At 53.6% G+C, this 16,380-nt stretch overlaps 1 protein-coding gene across 6 annotated transcripts in view; it reads left to right on the top strand.

The window, feature by feature from the left end:
* ENDOV (endonuclease V) overlaps positions 1-16,380 on the top strand; it is a 79,694-nt gene that overhangs the window by 12,093 nt on the left and 51,221 nt on the right. For 4 of the 6 annotated variants that reach the window (XM_024980221.2, XM_024980220.2, XM_005221053.4 and 1 more), the window contains 2 exon segments: positions 180-238; positions 1,802-2,935. In XM_024980221.2, the coding sequence (XP_024835989.1) occupies positions 180-238; positions 1,802-2,228 (486 nt within the window). In that variant the 3' untranslated portion in view covers positions 2,229-2,935. 6 annotated transcript variants of the gene reach the window in all.

Here is a 16,380-nt window from a genome sequence, read left to right as displayed (position 1 = left end):
GACTGAGGGGCACTCCTGAACTCTCCCAGGGGTAGGGGTTGGCCATCAGGATCTGCCTTGCCCTCTGACCTGGGTCCTCAAGCCCCTGAGGACCCAGGTTGGCTCAGCTTCCAGAGACCATCTGGGAAGTGAGGGGGCTCTGGTGTTTGATGCTGTCATTTCTTGGATGTCATTACCAGGAGCAAGGAGGCACAAAGGCCAAAGGCGTGCCCCCAAGGAGTCTCAGAAGAGCCTGCAGGTAAGGACGGGCTCCTTGAAGCCCAGAGCTGAAGCGCCTAGGCCCAGGCACCCAGGGGCAGTAGGGCAAGGGCCGGGGGTGGCACTGAGCTAGATGCCAGGGAGACTCCTGGGCTTCCTGCTCCAACTCATCTTTGGGGACTGAGGGAATGGCCCACAGAGCAGGTAGGGCACCCATGCCCGAGGACATGGGGACGCAGCAGGTAGAGCCATTCTCAGATGAACTGGGCTGGCCACCTTCCCCTTGTGGTCATGGGGCCTGGGGGCCCAGAGCAAGCTCACTGGAACACAGCTCACATGGTAGGGCACCAGATCCAGAGAACCCGTGACATTAATTTCTCAGGAGCACAGGAAGGGATTCAAGGTTCACAGGGAGTTTTCTGGTGTTTTTGTGTTCTGTTCTGAAAGTGCCCAGGTGGGCTTCTGGCTGCCAGACTATGCATACATCCACACCTTCTCCTGGCCCATCTGCTCCTCTGAGTGCACATGCTGCTTTTGCTTCGAGATCATTTATAAACCAGGACCCAGCTCCCTGCCGACCCAAGCCACTCCTGCTTTGCCCAGGGAGGGTCTAGACTGGGGTGGCTGCTGTTGGGCTTGGCCCCTGGCTGCCCTGCCGGTCTCCAGCCTGTCTGCTTCTGGCACATGCAGGGCCAGGAGAAGGGCAGAAGAGCTGCATCTTAGCCTGGAAGAGGCTGAGCTTGGAGGAGACATACAGGGGCAGTTTAGGCTGAAGGGATGGGTGCCAGGCGGAGGGCTGGAACTGATGCCAGAAGGGGTGGGTGTTGGCGTCTGTTGTCCTGGCCAGGGTCTGTGAGGGTGGGCAGCCCATTGCGTTCAAGTGCCAATAGCTCTCCCCCATCCCTGCCAACCTGACGCACTCTGCCCTGCCAGCCTCTTCACCCAGAGGCCCAGCCTCAAAAGGCATCTCCACCTTGGGAAGCAGCTCTGCCTCATCCCTGACTCTGGCCCCTGACCTGCCATGCCCCTCGATGTGAGCTAAATCCCAGAAGGGCACATGGCTCCACCCACAGCCCCCAGTCCTCCACCTGCCAGCTCACCCCCAGGCCCCCAGGTTCCCTAAGAACTCTGGGATCTTTGCCGAGAGATGTGAAGAATCTTTGAAGGCCTTTCTTGCCATTTATGCTGCCTCTCAAGGAGCTGCTTGTCATGGTTTGACAGCCTGGCACAGAAACCCAGGGAAGCCCCAGGTCTTAGCACTCCCTCCGTTCTCTGCTCTGGTGTGTCTCCTTTCATTCATGATGAGAAAGGAGCTCTCTTCCAGGCCTGGGCTCCTAGGAGAAGCAAAGGGAACAAGTGGGCAAGGCATCCAGCTGTTTGGGGCTTGCAGGGTGCTGCCCCCCTTCTGCTTAACCTCTGCTCTTGAAGCCCTGTATAAGGCATTGTTAGGACATTGCAGTAGGAAACAGGACCATTCCAGGGTGGGGGGCTTCTGGGTACAGAGGACCTCCTGGGGTCAAGTGGGCTGCTGGAATGCCACTCACATGCTTATGGGCTCCACTCAAAGGCCTGCTGGGCAAGCAACTTCTGGCATGTTCCACAGGAACCTCCAAGGGGACTCCTACAGGCGGGAAGGCCTGTCCCAGGTTCTGATCTCCAGTCCTCCCCAGATGTCCACACTGGCACATCTTTCTTCTCACCTCTGCTTCCACTGTCCACCCAGTCCTGGGACTGAAAAAAATACCTGCTCATCACAGCCGGGGGTTCACAGGGAGCCCCACCTCACCCCACCCTCCCTAGCAGGCCCTGGGCCATCTGCCCACTCACCCCAGGGTCTGGCATATTGTGGCTTTGGAACCTGCACCTCAGTACCTGTGGCTTCTGACTCCCTTGTGCTGGCAGTGCCCCTCCTGTCTCGGGTCTGTGTCCTGCGAGGATCTGAGCACTTGTTTGATCCAGTTGGGGGACTGAGTGTGAGGATCCACGTGGAGTCCATGCCGGCGGGGGCACAGTCATTTCCCAGTGAATGAAGAATGGGGGGTGTACAGCACCAGCCGGGCTCCACACTGAGGCATTAGTGGTCAGAGACAGGGACAGCCTGGGATCAACCAGGGATCAAACCCACAGCCCCTGCATTGGAATGCAGAGTCTTAACCACTGAACTGCCAGGGAAGTCGCCTTTCATTTTTTTGATTGCGTCCTTTGAGTGAAGGTTTTAAAATTTGATGAAGTTCAGTTTATCTATTTTTCATTTGTTGCTTGTGCTTTGGTGTCATAACCATGAAACCATTGCCTAATCTCATGTCACAAAAATTTCCTCCAAGAGTTTTGTAGTTTCAGCTCTTACATTTAGATCTTTGACCCATTTTGAGGTAATTTTTGCATACTGATATTTCGGTCTTTTGTAATTCCATATGAATTTTAGAACCAGCTTGTCCATTTCTGCCCCCCAAAAAAGGCAGTTAGAATTATGATAGTGATCGCACTGATCAATTTGGAGAGCACTGCTGTCTTAACAGTATTACCTCTTCCAGTCACTGAACTCAGGATCTTTTCACTTATTTATATCTTCTTTAATTACTTTTAACAATGTCTTGTGATTTTCCTTGAACATGTCTTGTCCTTCCTTTGGTAAAATTTATTAATAAGTATTTTATTGTTTTTGATGCTACTGTTTTATTTTTGAATTGCCCATTGAAAGTGTATAAAAATACAACTATTTTTGTATCTTTGGCAACTTTGCTGTACTCATTTACTAGCACTAATGTGTGTGTGCGTATGTATGTGTGTATGTATGTATGTATGTGTTCCTTAAGGGTTTTATATATAAGATCATGTTTTATGCGAATAGAGAAAGTTTTATTTCTTCCTTTCCTCTGAATCTATCTGTTCCAGAGGTAGAGAGACAGGTGCCTGATCTTGGGGGAGAAAGCTTTCAGTCTTTCACCACAGAGTATGATGTTAGCTGTGGGGTTTTCAACCTTTATCAGCTTGAGAAAGTTCCTTCTATTCCTAGTTTCTCTGTGTTTTTATCATGAAAGGGTGTTGGATTTATCAAATGTTTTTTCTGCACCTTTGAAATGATCATTTTCCTTCATTCTGTTAATGTGATGTATTAGATTGATTGACTTTAATATTTTGAGCCACTCTTGCATTTATGGAATAAATCCCTCTTGGTCATAGTGTATAATCCTTTTTCTATGCCGCTGAATTTGATTTGCTAGTATTTTGTTGAGGGCTTTTACATCTATATTCATAAGGGATACTGGTCTGTAGTTTTCTTATCTTGTGATGTCTTTGTCTGGCTTTGATAGAGGGTAATACTGGCATCATAGAATAGTTAGAAGTGTTCCCTCCTCTTTTCTTCTTTGGAAGAGTCTGAGAAGGATTGGTGTTGATTCTTGTTAAACCTTTGGTAAAATCACAGTGAAGCCATCTGGCCCTGTGCTTGTCTTTGTTGGGAGGATTTTGATTACGGATTCAATCTCTTTGTTATCGGTCTATGAAAATTTTCTGTTCTTGAATCACTTGATAGTTTGTGTGTTTCTAGGGATTTGTCCATTTCATCTAGATTGTCTAGTGTGTTGGTGGCATACAATTGTTTGTGAAATTTTCTATTTCTATAAAGTTGGTAGTAGTATTTCCACTTTATTGACTGATTTTAGCAGTTTGGGTCAGTCTGGCAGTGAGTGGTTTTTCTAAGGAGTGCTCTCCCCACCCTCACAATGCCTCTGTAGTGCCCCTGGCTTGAGTGAGGAGTGGGAGGGCAGGGTCCCCTGCAAGATTCAGACAGTCAGGACTCAACCTAGCTCTGCTTTCAAGGGCTTCCATCTCTTCCCACAAGCCCCAAAGACTATAAATCCCACCCCATCAGAATCTAATTATGGCCCCACCTAAATCCTGGCCTGACCTCAGAGGTTCCAGGCGAAGCAGTTGAAGGGTAGCAGAGATTGGGTGGGCTGAGTGGGGGCTTAAGCCTGTCATGGAAGGCTTATGGGTGGAGGTGGGGGTGGGGTGGGCATCTGAACTTAAAGGGACTAGTTTCAGCTACAGCCTGGAGGAAGAGACTCTGTAGCAGTTCTCGGACCCATTGGCCCCTCGGTCCTGTCTCCTGGCCACACCAAGGCCATATCAGAGATGAGAGGAAGAGAGAGAACATGTCAGCAGCTTGCTGGGATCCCTGGCTCACGTCAGGGTGGTGGGTGTGGATATAGCCCTGAGCATCTTGGAGGGGTAGGCCAAGCTGGGAGTTCATGTGGAGGGGTTGGAAAGATGGGGGTGGCGCTGAAGCAACTGAAGGGGGCCAACGTGGAGTCTGAGGGCCTGCTGGCTGGGGTCATTCACGGGAGAGCAGGAAAGCAGTGGGAATGGGGCGGGGGCTTGGCGGTGGCATGTCCTGCCTGCCTCTCCCCCTGCCCCCAGGGGCTCTGCCCTGCAGAAGGCTGCACAGGAGCCTTAAGTGCAGTGGCGTCTGGGCTCCTTCCCACAGAGCCTTAAAAATAGGGCCGAAATGATATCCATCTTCGCAGACCACAGCCTGCCCCAGAACCAAGAATAAGTCTCGAAACACTCAATAATTCAAATCAGATCCAAATAGATCTTCCTGTTAGCCCGGCAGCCTCTGTGCCCCTTTCCCAGGTGCCCAGGGGCTGAGCCTGGAAGCTACCACGAGCTGGTGGGCAGGCCTGGCCATTTCAGGTCACATCCAGGGCCCTCATAGCACCTGCCTCCAGGACCCTAGTCTGCCCACCCTCCCTACTTTTGGAACAGTCAGGAACAGAGGACACCCAGGCCTGGGAGTTCTTTGTGATCGGATCAAGGCCAGGCCACAGGGAGGAGGCCCAACCATGTTCCTAGCTGCCCCAAGGATCCCTTCCCTGTGCCTTTCTGATCACAGGTATTGACCTGTTTGAGCTTGTGTCTGAGCCAGGCTCCTTGGCCCCTTTGATCATACCTCCTCCCCACTCCTAAGGTCTCAACCCTCCAGGGATCAAGGGTCAGTCTGGGCTGCAGGGGAGCCAATCCCCCAACTTAGACCCCAGTCACTGGTACACACACAGCCCTTGGGGTCTGCTTTCCTCCCCTGGAAGGGTTCCCTAAGGGGCTTCACCTGGGGCTCTGTGGTCTGATGGGAACACCTGGGGACAAGGAAGCAGGGCTCTGGGTTCCAGCCTAAGGCCTCTGCACTTGCTGGGTCGGGAGAGGTGGGGGTCCTCATCAGCCTGGCCCACCCGCTGCAGGTTTGGCCCAGCCCCAGTAGTCCCTGTTGCACTGCCCTGGCGAGGCTCTGCATGGAGTTTTACCAAATTATTAATTAAAGACACAGGCATGCGGCAGCGCTGACATCCAAATGAATAGTACACTGGGTAATTATGAGAGGTGTCATAGAAATGATGGAGCACAGCCCACTATCCCCATTTCACCTCCCTGGGAAACAGGAACAACTTCTGGGTTTCGTACCATGATGGGCAGCACTGGGGGCAGGTAGGGAATGCAGGCTGGAGGGGCCAGGGGCACAGTTGTTGCTCGTGGACAGGGCTGGGTGCCCCCCCAATCTGATTCCTCTCCACCCAACCAGCAGAAGACCTGGGAAGGGGGCAGGGAAGGTGGGAGGCAGGCTAGTGGAGGAAGAATGCAGTCCCAAGACAGACAGGTAAGCCAACCTGCATTAACTCAGAGAGAGACTGGGGAGACCGCTAGAGGCTCGTGGTGGAGCAGGGGAGGACTGCAGCACGTGGGGTGTGGGTTGGGGGTTCTTTCTAGGAAGAAGACACAGCTCCCTAGGCCCTTTCTCAGGGCCGCAGGTGCCCAGTGGAGAGCTGGGAGTGGAGAGCAGGCTGGAGTATTTTTGTCTTTTAGTTACTTAAATTGCACTGGTGTTTTGGTGTTTTGTTGTGTGTGTGTGTTTTTTTTAAAAAAAACCAGGGTTTTAAATATGCATAGTTTAAATAGTCAAACAGTAATGAAAATCCAGTAGATCCTAACCCACCCACTCCTCTCCTTTCTTGACTTCCCCTGCTCAAATGCAAAGTTTTGTTATTTCAGTTTTTAGGATTTTTTTCTTTTTCTTCCTTTCTTTTTTTGGTGTGGGGGTTGTTTTTTTTCATATTTACTTCTAAATTCCATGCTAATGTTGCCTTTCTTTTTTTTTTTCCCTCTTCCTTCTTCTTTCCCCTAGAGTTAGAAATTATCCATTGATTTCCTGCTATGGGAGTTGAGAGTTTGTTTCCTCTCACATAGCCCCCCACACATTTTCCTTCCGTCTTCCCATTTTCACTGAGTCAGAATTCAATGTCTGCATTATTCTTTCTTTGCACATACTATTCATAGCTGAGTAATGTAATGTAGTTGTATCTCCATTTTTGTACAACCTCTTGTTTTTCCTGCACTTGATAATTGCCTTATGTTTTGGGCTTGGTTATTTTCTGTGTATCCATTAGTTATTCTCAAACTCTGCAATAGAAATATAAATCCCTTTTTGGTACATTAAAAGCATCAGGCCATCTTGAATTTATTTTTTTTCTTGGAGCCTGTGGTAGCCAGCTTCCAAGATGGCCTCTTGGGGCTGATAGAACCCCCTGGCTACGTTGAACTAGGTCCATCTGTGTGACCTGTATGAAGGTGCGGAAGTGAAGGTGTGTCACTTCTGATGCTAGGCCTAAAACACACTGGGACTTTTTTCTTGATGGTGTCCCCACCCTCCCTTTTCCCGCTCATCATTCACTTTGAGACGTCAGCTGCCGTGTTATAAACTGCTCTGTGAAGTCCACATGGCAGAGAACTGATCCTACCTGCCAGTCACCATATAAGGGCACCATCTTGGAAGTTCACCCCCCAGCCCTTATCAAGCCTTCAGGTGCCCCCAGCCCTGGCCATTGTCTTGACTACAACTTCATAAGAGATGCTGAGCCAGAACCAGCTAGCCCGTCTGCTTCCAGGTTCCTACCCCTCAGAAACTATGAGAGAATATACCTTTGTTCTGAATAATATTTTAGTCCGCCAAAGCATAACTAGTATCGTGTCACTCCTTCTATACCCACCTGCCTAAGTTGCCTGGTATACCTGATGCACATCCAGCACCAGGGACCTCTCTCACCCTCATCTCACTCCTATGTGGGCTCCTTTGTTATAATGGATGCATTATCTGATTTCTTCTTCAGAACTACAGCTCCACCCTAACACCACCCTAGAAACTGGCAAGACCAGGAAAGGGGAATTTTTAAGTACCCAGAAGAGTCTTTGTTTCAAGACACAGGACACTATGACATCTTTCAGGAGTCTGTCCACAGCCTCAAGATGAACCTCATTGTCCTGTGTCTCCTAGGTGGGTGGGAAATCTCTGTTTCCTCCTCTGGGGCTTCAGTGTTATGTTGGGGAAAGCCACTGCTGTCCACAGTGCTGAACTCAATGCCATCATGTCAGCCTGGGCTGCCAACCCAAGATGCTGGATGGCCTCTACTCTAGCTTTCCTCCTCTTCCACCGGGATCCCCTCTGTCCAGGCCTTGCCTTTCTGCATTGGGCTGTCTTCCTGCCCGGGACTTCTCACTCTTGTGAGCAGACCTCACCTGGGCTCTGCAGACAAGCTTGAATCCTGAAGTAAGGGCCTGTAGGTGTTTGAGCTGAGAACTCTCTGGATTACATGTGACAAAACCCAACTTAAACCACCTTAAGCTAATAACAGGGGCTTGTTAGTTCACTCCAGGGCAGAGCTGGCTATGTGTGGCCTGGCTGCAACACACGTCTGCCCTGTCCCTTTGACCCAGGGGGCCTCCCCTCTGGATGCTGGATAGCTGGCAGCAGCCCAGGCTTTCTTTCTCCCCTGTAGTGTTCCTGGGTGAAGTGTGTCCCTCTGTCGCAAAGGCTCCACTTAAAAGCCCCAGGCCTAGGTTCTGGATGGACTGTGATCATTGCTTGATTTGATCACTGTGGCTGGAAGGGAGGGGGGACCAGGTGTCCAACCTGGAGCCAGGGAGTGGAGTCAGCCATAGCCCACCTCATGGAGGGTAATTCCTCTGTGGACAGTGAGAGCACTGTCATCAGAAGAAGGCACACCTGGTTGGGGAAACAGGGAAGGGGATGCCAGGCTCTCTCAGGACATTCCATTCCTAAATCCCTCAGAAAGCACCATCTCTTCCCAGCAGCACCCCATCTTGTCTCCGGGTAATTCTCTTCCCATGCCAGCAGGGAATAGCATGATTAAGGCTTCATTATTAACTTGCCAATCTTGTTTCTGGGGCACAGACGTTAACGGCTTAGGGGACCCAGTTGGCATATAACGAGGTCTCCATGACAAATTACTTGGGTATCAATTAACTATCTAGGGAAATGTCAAGCAGGATCCGTCATGCTGGCGGCGAGGGACAGCCAGTTAACTCAGAGCAGTTAATCCGATTCAGGCCACGCAATCGCCTGCCTCAGCCTCCAGCAGGGCTGGGAATGAGAAAAAGGGTCTGGGGTGTGGGGCGGGCCGGGCCTGGCCTCCATCTCCCCGGGACACACTTCTGTAGTCATGCTGGTGCACTCAGAGCGTGGCTCTCTTGCAGCCTGACTCTGTCCATTCCTTCATTCATTCCACAGCCACCTGCTGCGTCGGGCCTGAATTAGTCACTGCTGGTCAAGGGGTGGGACAGTGCTGGGAAAACACAAATGTGCAGGCGCCCATGACTTGTGTGGCCTCTGCAGGATCCGAGATGCATGATAAGAGCATCCTCAGGGAAGGGTAAACTCTACAGGGGTGAGGGCAGGGCAGGGCAGGGAGTTAAAGGAGGAGTGACCAGGCCCTGGGTGGCAGTCAGGTGGCAGGCACCCAGGGCAGTGCAGACACAGAACAGCACCCTGGGCCAAGTGCTTGGAGCCTCTGGCAATGTACTGGCAAACTTGAGCAGAATTCAGCTACCTGACTCTTGAGCCGTAAAACTTGGAGACAGTTGCTTAAAACTTTTCTAAGCCTGTTTTCTTACCTGTAAAATGGGGCTAATAATCCCAGTTCCCAGGAGTTTTGTGAGAGTGAAAGGGGCCCTGTGTAGATGTTCCTGGCCCAGTGCAGGTGCTGAGTTTGGGTCTCCATCCTCCTCCCTGCAGGTGCAGCCTGGGTCCCCCGCTCTCTAGTGGGAGGCTCGGATGGAGCACGTGCTGGGGAGAGGCACAAATTGAGGCATTTGGCCCAGGAGGAGGGTATTCTGGAGGAGGTGGTGTGAGCTGGCCAGCGGGCCCACAGGCAGAGACAAGGCTGAGAGGCAGGGCTCGTGGACTCTGGACACCCCCACAAGGTCACACCCTGCCTTTTGGGTTTTGCTTGTTTTCAGGAAAGCATAGTGGTCACCTAGAGATGTGTCCCCCTGGTGAAGACCAGGGACCATGCTCCAATCCCACCCTCTTTCCATGCCTCTGCCCATGCCATCCCCCCACCTGGCTCACCCCTCTGGTAGTGGTGACCCACTCCATGGTAGCCCCTACCCCATGTCTGCTCAGCTGGTGATTGGCAGCTGCCATTTCCCAGCCCCCCAGCCATGGAGCCTCATGCTTATTCATGACACTGACATATGGCACCTCCATGGCGGGGCACGGGGGGATCGGAGCAAGCTGCCAATTGTGAGAGTGCAGCGTGTCCCCATTCGAGCCCTGCTGAAGCAAAACAAATGCAAGATGTGAGGGGAGCAGAGGCGGCCCGGGGGCGTGCGTGTGTGCTGGTGCTTGAGCTTGCCTGCACCGTGTGGGTGCTGGGAGGAGGGGAGAAAAACAAGGGTAAGGGTGGGGGAGAGAGGGGTGCTGCAGGGCTTGGGAGTGAGTTTAGTTGTCGTGGCTTCTGGGGTCTCAGTTAATGGGGTCCTCGGAGGCCAAGCTCTCCATCCCTCTGCCCCAGGCGGGCTGGCTGACACCAGCCTAAGACAGTTTCACCTCTCTCCCTGTCACGTCTCACACAGGACACTGGGCACGAGCCCATGAACAAGATAAGGGCTTGGCAGCTAGCAGCCCCATGTGCAGATCCTTGAAATGTTCTAATTCTTTCCAGAATCAGGAAAATCTAGCTAATGTCAAGTCAGAGTCCATAGGGCTCCAGACCTAGCCAGTTTCTTTTCCTGTTTTTGTTGAGGGTGGAAGAGTGTGTGTACCACCTCACCTCAGTGGATGGGGCCCTGCAGCCCTCCAGCAATTCCCTCCCCCAGGCTGGGCTGGCCCTCTAGTGCTCTGTTGGCTACCCATGGGCTATCAGACTCTGCCCCTGGGCTGGGGAGGGCAAAGCAGAGGTAAAGACCAAGCTCTTGGGGTCCTCAGCCCACCCTTCCCCACTGGACCCAGGGCTAGAGGCTGCTGCCATGGAAACAAGTCTCTTTGCCAACTGGCCACATGCATCCTGGAAACAGTAGGTGAGTCCAGGGACCAGTGGATCCAGGAACTGTGACCACCCCTCAGGAAGCCCAGCTCTAGGGTCCCTTGACCCTGCTCTGCCACTTGCCCCTGTCGGTTGTAAGAACTCAGGAGAGAGAGAAGCTTGCTGAGGGAGCTGGGGTGAGGCTGGGGCCAAGACAGACTGAGTGAGGAGCCCTATGAGGCCCAGGTGAGGGTCCTACACTTGTGCAGGAGGTGGGTGCTTTGAAGCCTCTCCCCTAAGCCTTTATACATGCTTTGTTCAGTGACTGGCCCTGTGGGATATGTCCATGGGGTCCACCAACCCCCTCACTTTGGGCCCTCCCCAGGGAGTCAGGGAGCTGTAGAAACCTGTCTTCCAAGGGAGGAGCCTGCTGAAGAGCTGGCTATCCAGCAACTCTCTCCAGGGCCACTCTGATTCCAGGCTCAGACATCTTGGTTCTTGGCCCTGGTGAGCTGTCTAGATGGCCTGGTCTCACCTTGGGTGAGGGGCCCCTGCCCCAGCCTAGTGTCATGTGAGCCCCGCACTGGGCTGGCATGCTCTCGTCCAGCAGGCGCTGGGCCACACTTCAGGCACCGCTGTGTATAGAGGCATCTGCTGCTCACTGTCTGGGGCAGATGGGCTGCCAGTGAGCTAAGTGTGTGCGGGGGAAGGGGTGCCATAGGAACCCCTTCCCGCGGTAGCGTGGGGGCGGGAGAGACAGGCGCCCGCTGAGGGAGAGCAGGGAGCGCAGGGAGGGAGGGGCTGGGATCACATGGGCTCCTGGTTTGGGGTGAGCCCCGTGGTACTGATTCCTGGGCAAGGGGCTCAGGAAATCCCAGCACAACCACCGATGGGGAGGGGGGCCTGGAAGCAGTGGCCGAGGCAGGGATTCCCCTGTTATCACTGGGGGCATTGGGCAGAGGGCCTGAGGGAGCGAGTTTGGATCATCTTCAGGGTGCCTTCCAGTTCCTAAACCCTGAGCTTCAGCAGGCTGGGGGCATCCTGCCATCTGAGGGGCCTCCTGTGAGGATAGGAGGATGCCAGCACCGTCTGCTGTGGCTCCCAGAGAGGTTTTAGAACTGCTGTGTGCCAGGTGCTGCCACTGCAGAGTGGGACTCGGTGTCTGCTTCTGCAGCCCTGCCTGGCCGCAGCGGGAACCATGCAGTGTGAGTCCTGGCAGGTGACAGGGGCAGCCTACTGGACCCTGGACCCCCAGGGCCACTGGGGCCCATGAAGGGGAAGGTGTGGAAAATCAACAAGGAAACAGCCCAAGACCACCAATAGCCTCAGCAATGCACTCATGGGGTACTGGAAGGGGCAGGGGCAGGAGTCAGGGAGGCCCACTAGACAAACCCTAGAATACTGCTTTGGAAAACCGTAGGGCTTCTCATTCATAGTGATGGTGAGCAGAGTCACTGGGCACACTCAGCAGCCCCCTGGGTGTCAGACGCCACCCTGAGCACTTGGCCTCATGGCCTTCAGTAATCGGCCCAGGAGTAGGGGAGGCAGCCATTCCCCACTAGACAGAGGGGGAGACTGAGGCTTAGAAAGATGACGTGGCTGGTGGAGGCCTGAGGGCCGGGTGGTGGCTGAGCTGGGAATGGAGCTGGAGGCCAGCTGGCTGGACAGTCCTAATGGTCAGCTCAAATGCCTGGGCATCCCACGGGATGAGGAGGGTAGATGCCTCGACCCTCCACACTCCAGAAGCCCAGAGGAGGGTGCCAGGTGGGCCTGGTGTCCCCTCCTCCTTCCTCTATCCCTAGGAGGCCCCCACCCCGCCCCTGCAGCCGCCTCCACCCGCCCGGCTGCAGTGACTCAGCTCAGCTGTTCCTCAGCCGCTCTGCTTGCTAGTGGTTGCCTTTCTTTTTCTTTCCCAACATGTGACATTGCCACTGTGCTGTGACACAGTGACTGCCTCTGCCCAGGAGTGCCCATCGTGGCCCCCTTGAGATGGCCAAGGTGGCCAGATGGCCAGGCCTCACCCTCAGACCCTGGTCATAGGCAAAGAGACTGTCACCTCCAGAGCAGGCACAGTCCTCACCTTAGTTCCACCTGACTTGGGCACAGTGCCGGGGGACACCTGTCCAAAGTCACCCTCCACAGCTGCCTCACGACTCAAGGACCTGTGTCCTTGAAGTAGGTGGGGCATCAAGAGGCCAGAAACCCTTCTAGAGAGGGTAACCCAGAAGGGACATTTCAAGAAATGGGTAAGAAATGGAAAGATGTGTCCTGGAGAAGACTAGGGCAGGGCATTGCCCATTGCCAAGGCCAGGGTTGGAGGGGCAAGTTACAATGTAGGAAGCTTCTCTGATACTTGGGACTGTCAGTGGAATTTGCTCTTTTGTTAGGTGATGAGCTCACTGTTCCTAGAAGGATTCAAGCCCTGACATGGACAGGATTCTTCATGGGATTGAGCCCAGTGTGGTAAAGTTGGTAAGAATAGCATTAGAAGCTAGAGTTGGACATTTGGGATGGGAATCTCAGGTTTATGTAAACTCAGGCAAGTCATTAGGCCTCTGACAGCCTCAGTCTTCCCTTCTGTAAAATGGGGTTACTATCTCCTTCTCAGGCAATAGTGAGGATCTAAGGAGACAATGTAGGACAAAGGGCCGTGTAAACTGTGGAATGCACACAGATGTTTTTATATTCTAGTTCTGACCCATGCATCTTGAAGGTTCTCCATCTCTGACAGCATTTTCTGCCAAGGATGGGAATGAGCCCCATCAGAAGAAATGGCCCAAACTCCAACAGGGGGGATTTGGGGAGGGGGAAAGGATGGCTCTGGGAAGTGGGAAGTCAAGAAATGAGATTGGGGGACCCACCCTTTCCCTTGTGCCTGGGGAGGAAAGGCAGGGCATCTTCTTCTGCCTCCTGGACTTGGGGATCTTGGGGGTCTGGGGCACAGGGGCACCTGGGAGCCCTCAAGAAGATAGGCTGTTAGTGGTGCCTGGCCTTGGAGAAAAGACAGTGTTGGGGACACCAGAGGTGGTGGAAAGCTCTGTCTGGGCAGCCACAGCTGACTTGAGGTTTCAGGAGCCAAAAGGAGATTTGATGGTCCGGTGAATGCTGGGCTAGGACAGCTGGTTTCTCCTGCCTGAATGTTCCTTCTGCCTCACCTCTCCCCCTCCTCCCTTGCCCCCTTCTCAGTGGTCATTTCTCATGCCTCTTGGAGTAGATTAAGTGGGGCCCCCAAAAGATGGAATCTTGGAGCCTCAGACCATGACCATATCTAGAATAAGAGTCTTTGCAGATATAACCAAGTTCAGGATCTCAAGATGAGATCATCCTGGATTAGAGTAGGTCCTAAATCCAATGTCAGGTGTCAGAAGAGAAAAGCAGAGGGGATTTGAGACTCAGAGATGACTCTGAACTTGGAGGCAGAGACAGGAGTGGTGCACCCACCAGCTAAGGAACACCAAAGGTCTCCAGCAGCCACTGGAGACTGGAAGAGAAGCCTGAGACGGTTTCTTCCTCAGAGTGCAGCAGCTGCTGGGCGTTTGGGCTGCTAAAGTCCTCTGTGAACTAAAGGGGTTCTGAGGTAGCTGCTGCTTTGCTGGGGTCTTCCTGCCTTGCTGGTGTTCTCTGACTCCCTTGCAGCTAGAGGGGTCATGTGACCTGGGCTCCACCAACCAAGATTCACCTGGGCAGACTGACTCAGAAGCAGGCAACACCAAAAAACTTATCCTCCTGAATCTTTTCTAGCAAGGGTGGCAGCAGAAGGCCCTGGCTTTGGGGCATCAGTGCCCTATCACGTGTGGGCTACTGGGTCTGCGCCCAATGGGGAGACCATGTGGTTGGGGTGTTGCTCCTGGGCGTGTGGCCACTGGGCAGAAACTTTCTTTTCCAGCAAGCTAGCCAGAGTGGGTCCTATACTGCTGGTTCTGAGCAGTAGAGGGGGTAAGGAGACCTCTGTCCGTGGGCAGGGAGGTCATGCCCCAGAGAGAAGCTCCTAGAAGCCCTTCTCCTGCTAATCCCAGCTGGATGGGAGCTGACCTCTGTCCAAGGACTTTGTGGGACTGGAGCTGGCCAAGAAGTCCATGGAGATCAGGGGGAGGAGACAGTCTGGGCTGGGAGCACCTGGTCAGGACAAGGTGGCCCTCAATTCCCCCACAGACTTTTCCCTGGGCTTGACACCCACTCTCCCCATTTCATCCTTCCTCAGGCCCCCTGTCCTCCTTCTCTCCCCTACACCCTTCTTGGAAATGAAGTCATCTAGAAAAATAATCAAAAAATAGAAAGAAAAAAAAAGCTAAGAAAATGGGAATTTTTTCTCCCCCTTCAAACATTTGGTAAGGCACCTCCCACACGGATGAGTGTCCACCGGGGCCTGTTTTTGTCCGAGGGAGACTCAGGCCTGAACCTCTTGGGTGTACAAGCCAGTGGGCCTCCCCACTCCCCACAATGCAGGCTCCACACTGGACCTCTTCTGGCCAGCCAAGGTCAGCCCCTGAAGCCTGAGACCCCAGGTGATACTTTCAGCAGAAGGCCCAGAAGCCCCTGAGGCAGAGGCAGGTTAGCAAGAGAGGGCATGAGGGTTCGAGTTCAGGGGGAATATTAGCTCCCAAGTGAGGTCTCTGTCTCCAGTCTCTCCCGTGTTCCCACTGGCCCACGCTTTGCCGCAGAGTTCTCATTTGTTTATTTATAATTTAAACTCAGCCTGCTTCCAAGAAAGCTCAAGGCACTTGCTGAAAAGCTGCTTCCACAAGCTGGGATGCGCTCTGTCAGCCTTGGGCTCAAAGCCCATGGACACGACCCCGTTGCTCAGCCTGGCTCCCAGGCCCCCTGGCCCCTGCCACCCTGATGTGCACCTGGCTTCCAGACACACCCTCCCTTCCAGGGCAGCTTGCTGGGATGACCCGCCTGGGGTGCCTCCTTCCATCTCGGGACCAGCCCCTTCCTCCATGGCCCCTTCTCTGGCTCCAACGGGAGGGTCCCTGGGGGCACCTGCACCTCTTTTCTGCCCCTCGGCCATCTGTTCTGTCACAGTCACCTGGAACAGGCTGCTCCTTTTGCTCCCAACTGAACTGGCCTGATCTTTGAAGGGCTGTGACCAAGTCTCATCACTGTTGCCAATGATGGGTGATATGATGGTGACGGTGGGGGCTCCCCTCCAAGTCTGGAATAGTATTAGGCCTGGGGCACCACATGTCTCAGCATAGGTTCCCACAGCAGAGGTACAGGAAGGGAAGGGCCTGTAGGAAGGCCTGGTAGGGGAGAGACTGCAGAGGAGGGCATGGGTCACGCTGATGGCCTCATCTACACGCCAGGTAGAGGCCAAAGATGATGTTTTCTTGTTTCTTCGGGACCCAGTGACCAAGTGTGACTCCATACACTGGGGGCATGGTGGGGAGGGAGGACCAAGTGCAGTGAGGACCCCGGTGGCTACAGCTGCATTTGGCAGCCTCATCCAAACTTCCCAGCCCAGCTGGGCCTCAGGACTTCTTGCTTCCTGCAGGAGGATCACCTTGATCCTGGGTCTCCCTTCCCTCAGCTTTGCATTCTTGGGCTCACTTTTCCATCTTGTGGCAAAAGGAGCCCTGGCTCCTTTTCAGATCTGTGCAAGCCAGGGCCAGATAAGGGGTTTACCCAGGACAGCTTGCAAACAGTGCTTCATTTCTCCAAACCCCAGTTCCTCCTTCATAAAATGGAGCTAATGACACTGATGTCACTGGGGGTGCTGACAGGCAAACAAGATACAGCCCACCAAGTACACACATGCTTCCATCCCCTCGCAGAGCCTCAGTTTTCCCATCTGTAAAATGAAGCCCTCTCAGGCTGTAGATCCAACTCCTGCAGAGCAGGTTGGATGCCTCTGCCAGCTAGGAGGGCA

Source organism: Bos taurus, chromosome 19 (assembly GCF_002263795.3).
Source record: "Bos taurus isolate L1 Dominette 01449 registration number 42190680 breed Hereford chromosome 19, ARS-UCD2.0, whole genome shotgun sequence".
In the NCBI taxonomy this organism is placed as follows: domain Eukaryota; kingdom Metazoa; phylum Chordata; class Mammalia; order Artiodactyla; family Bovidae; genus Bos; species Bos taurus.
This window is presented reverse-complemented; position numbering and strand designations above follow the sequence as displayed.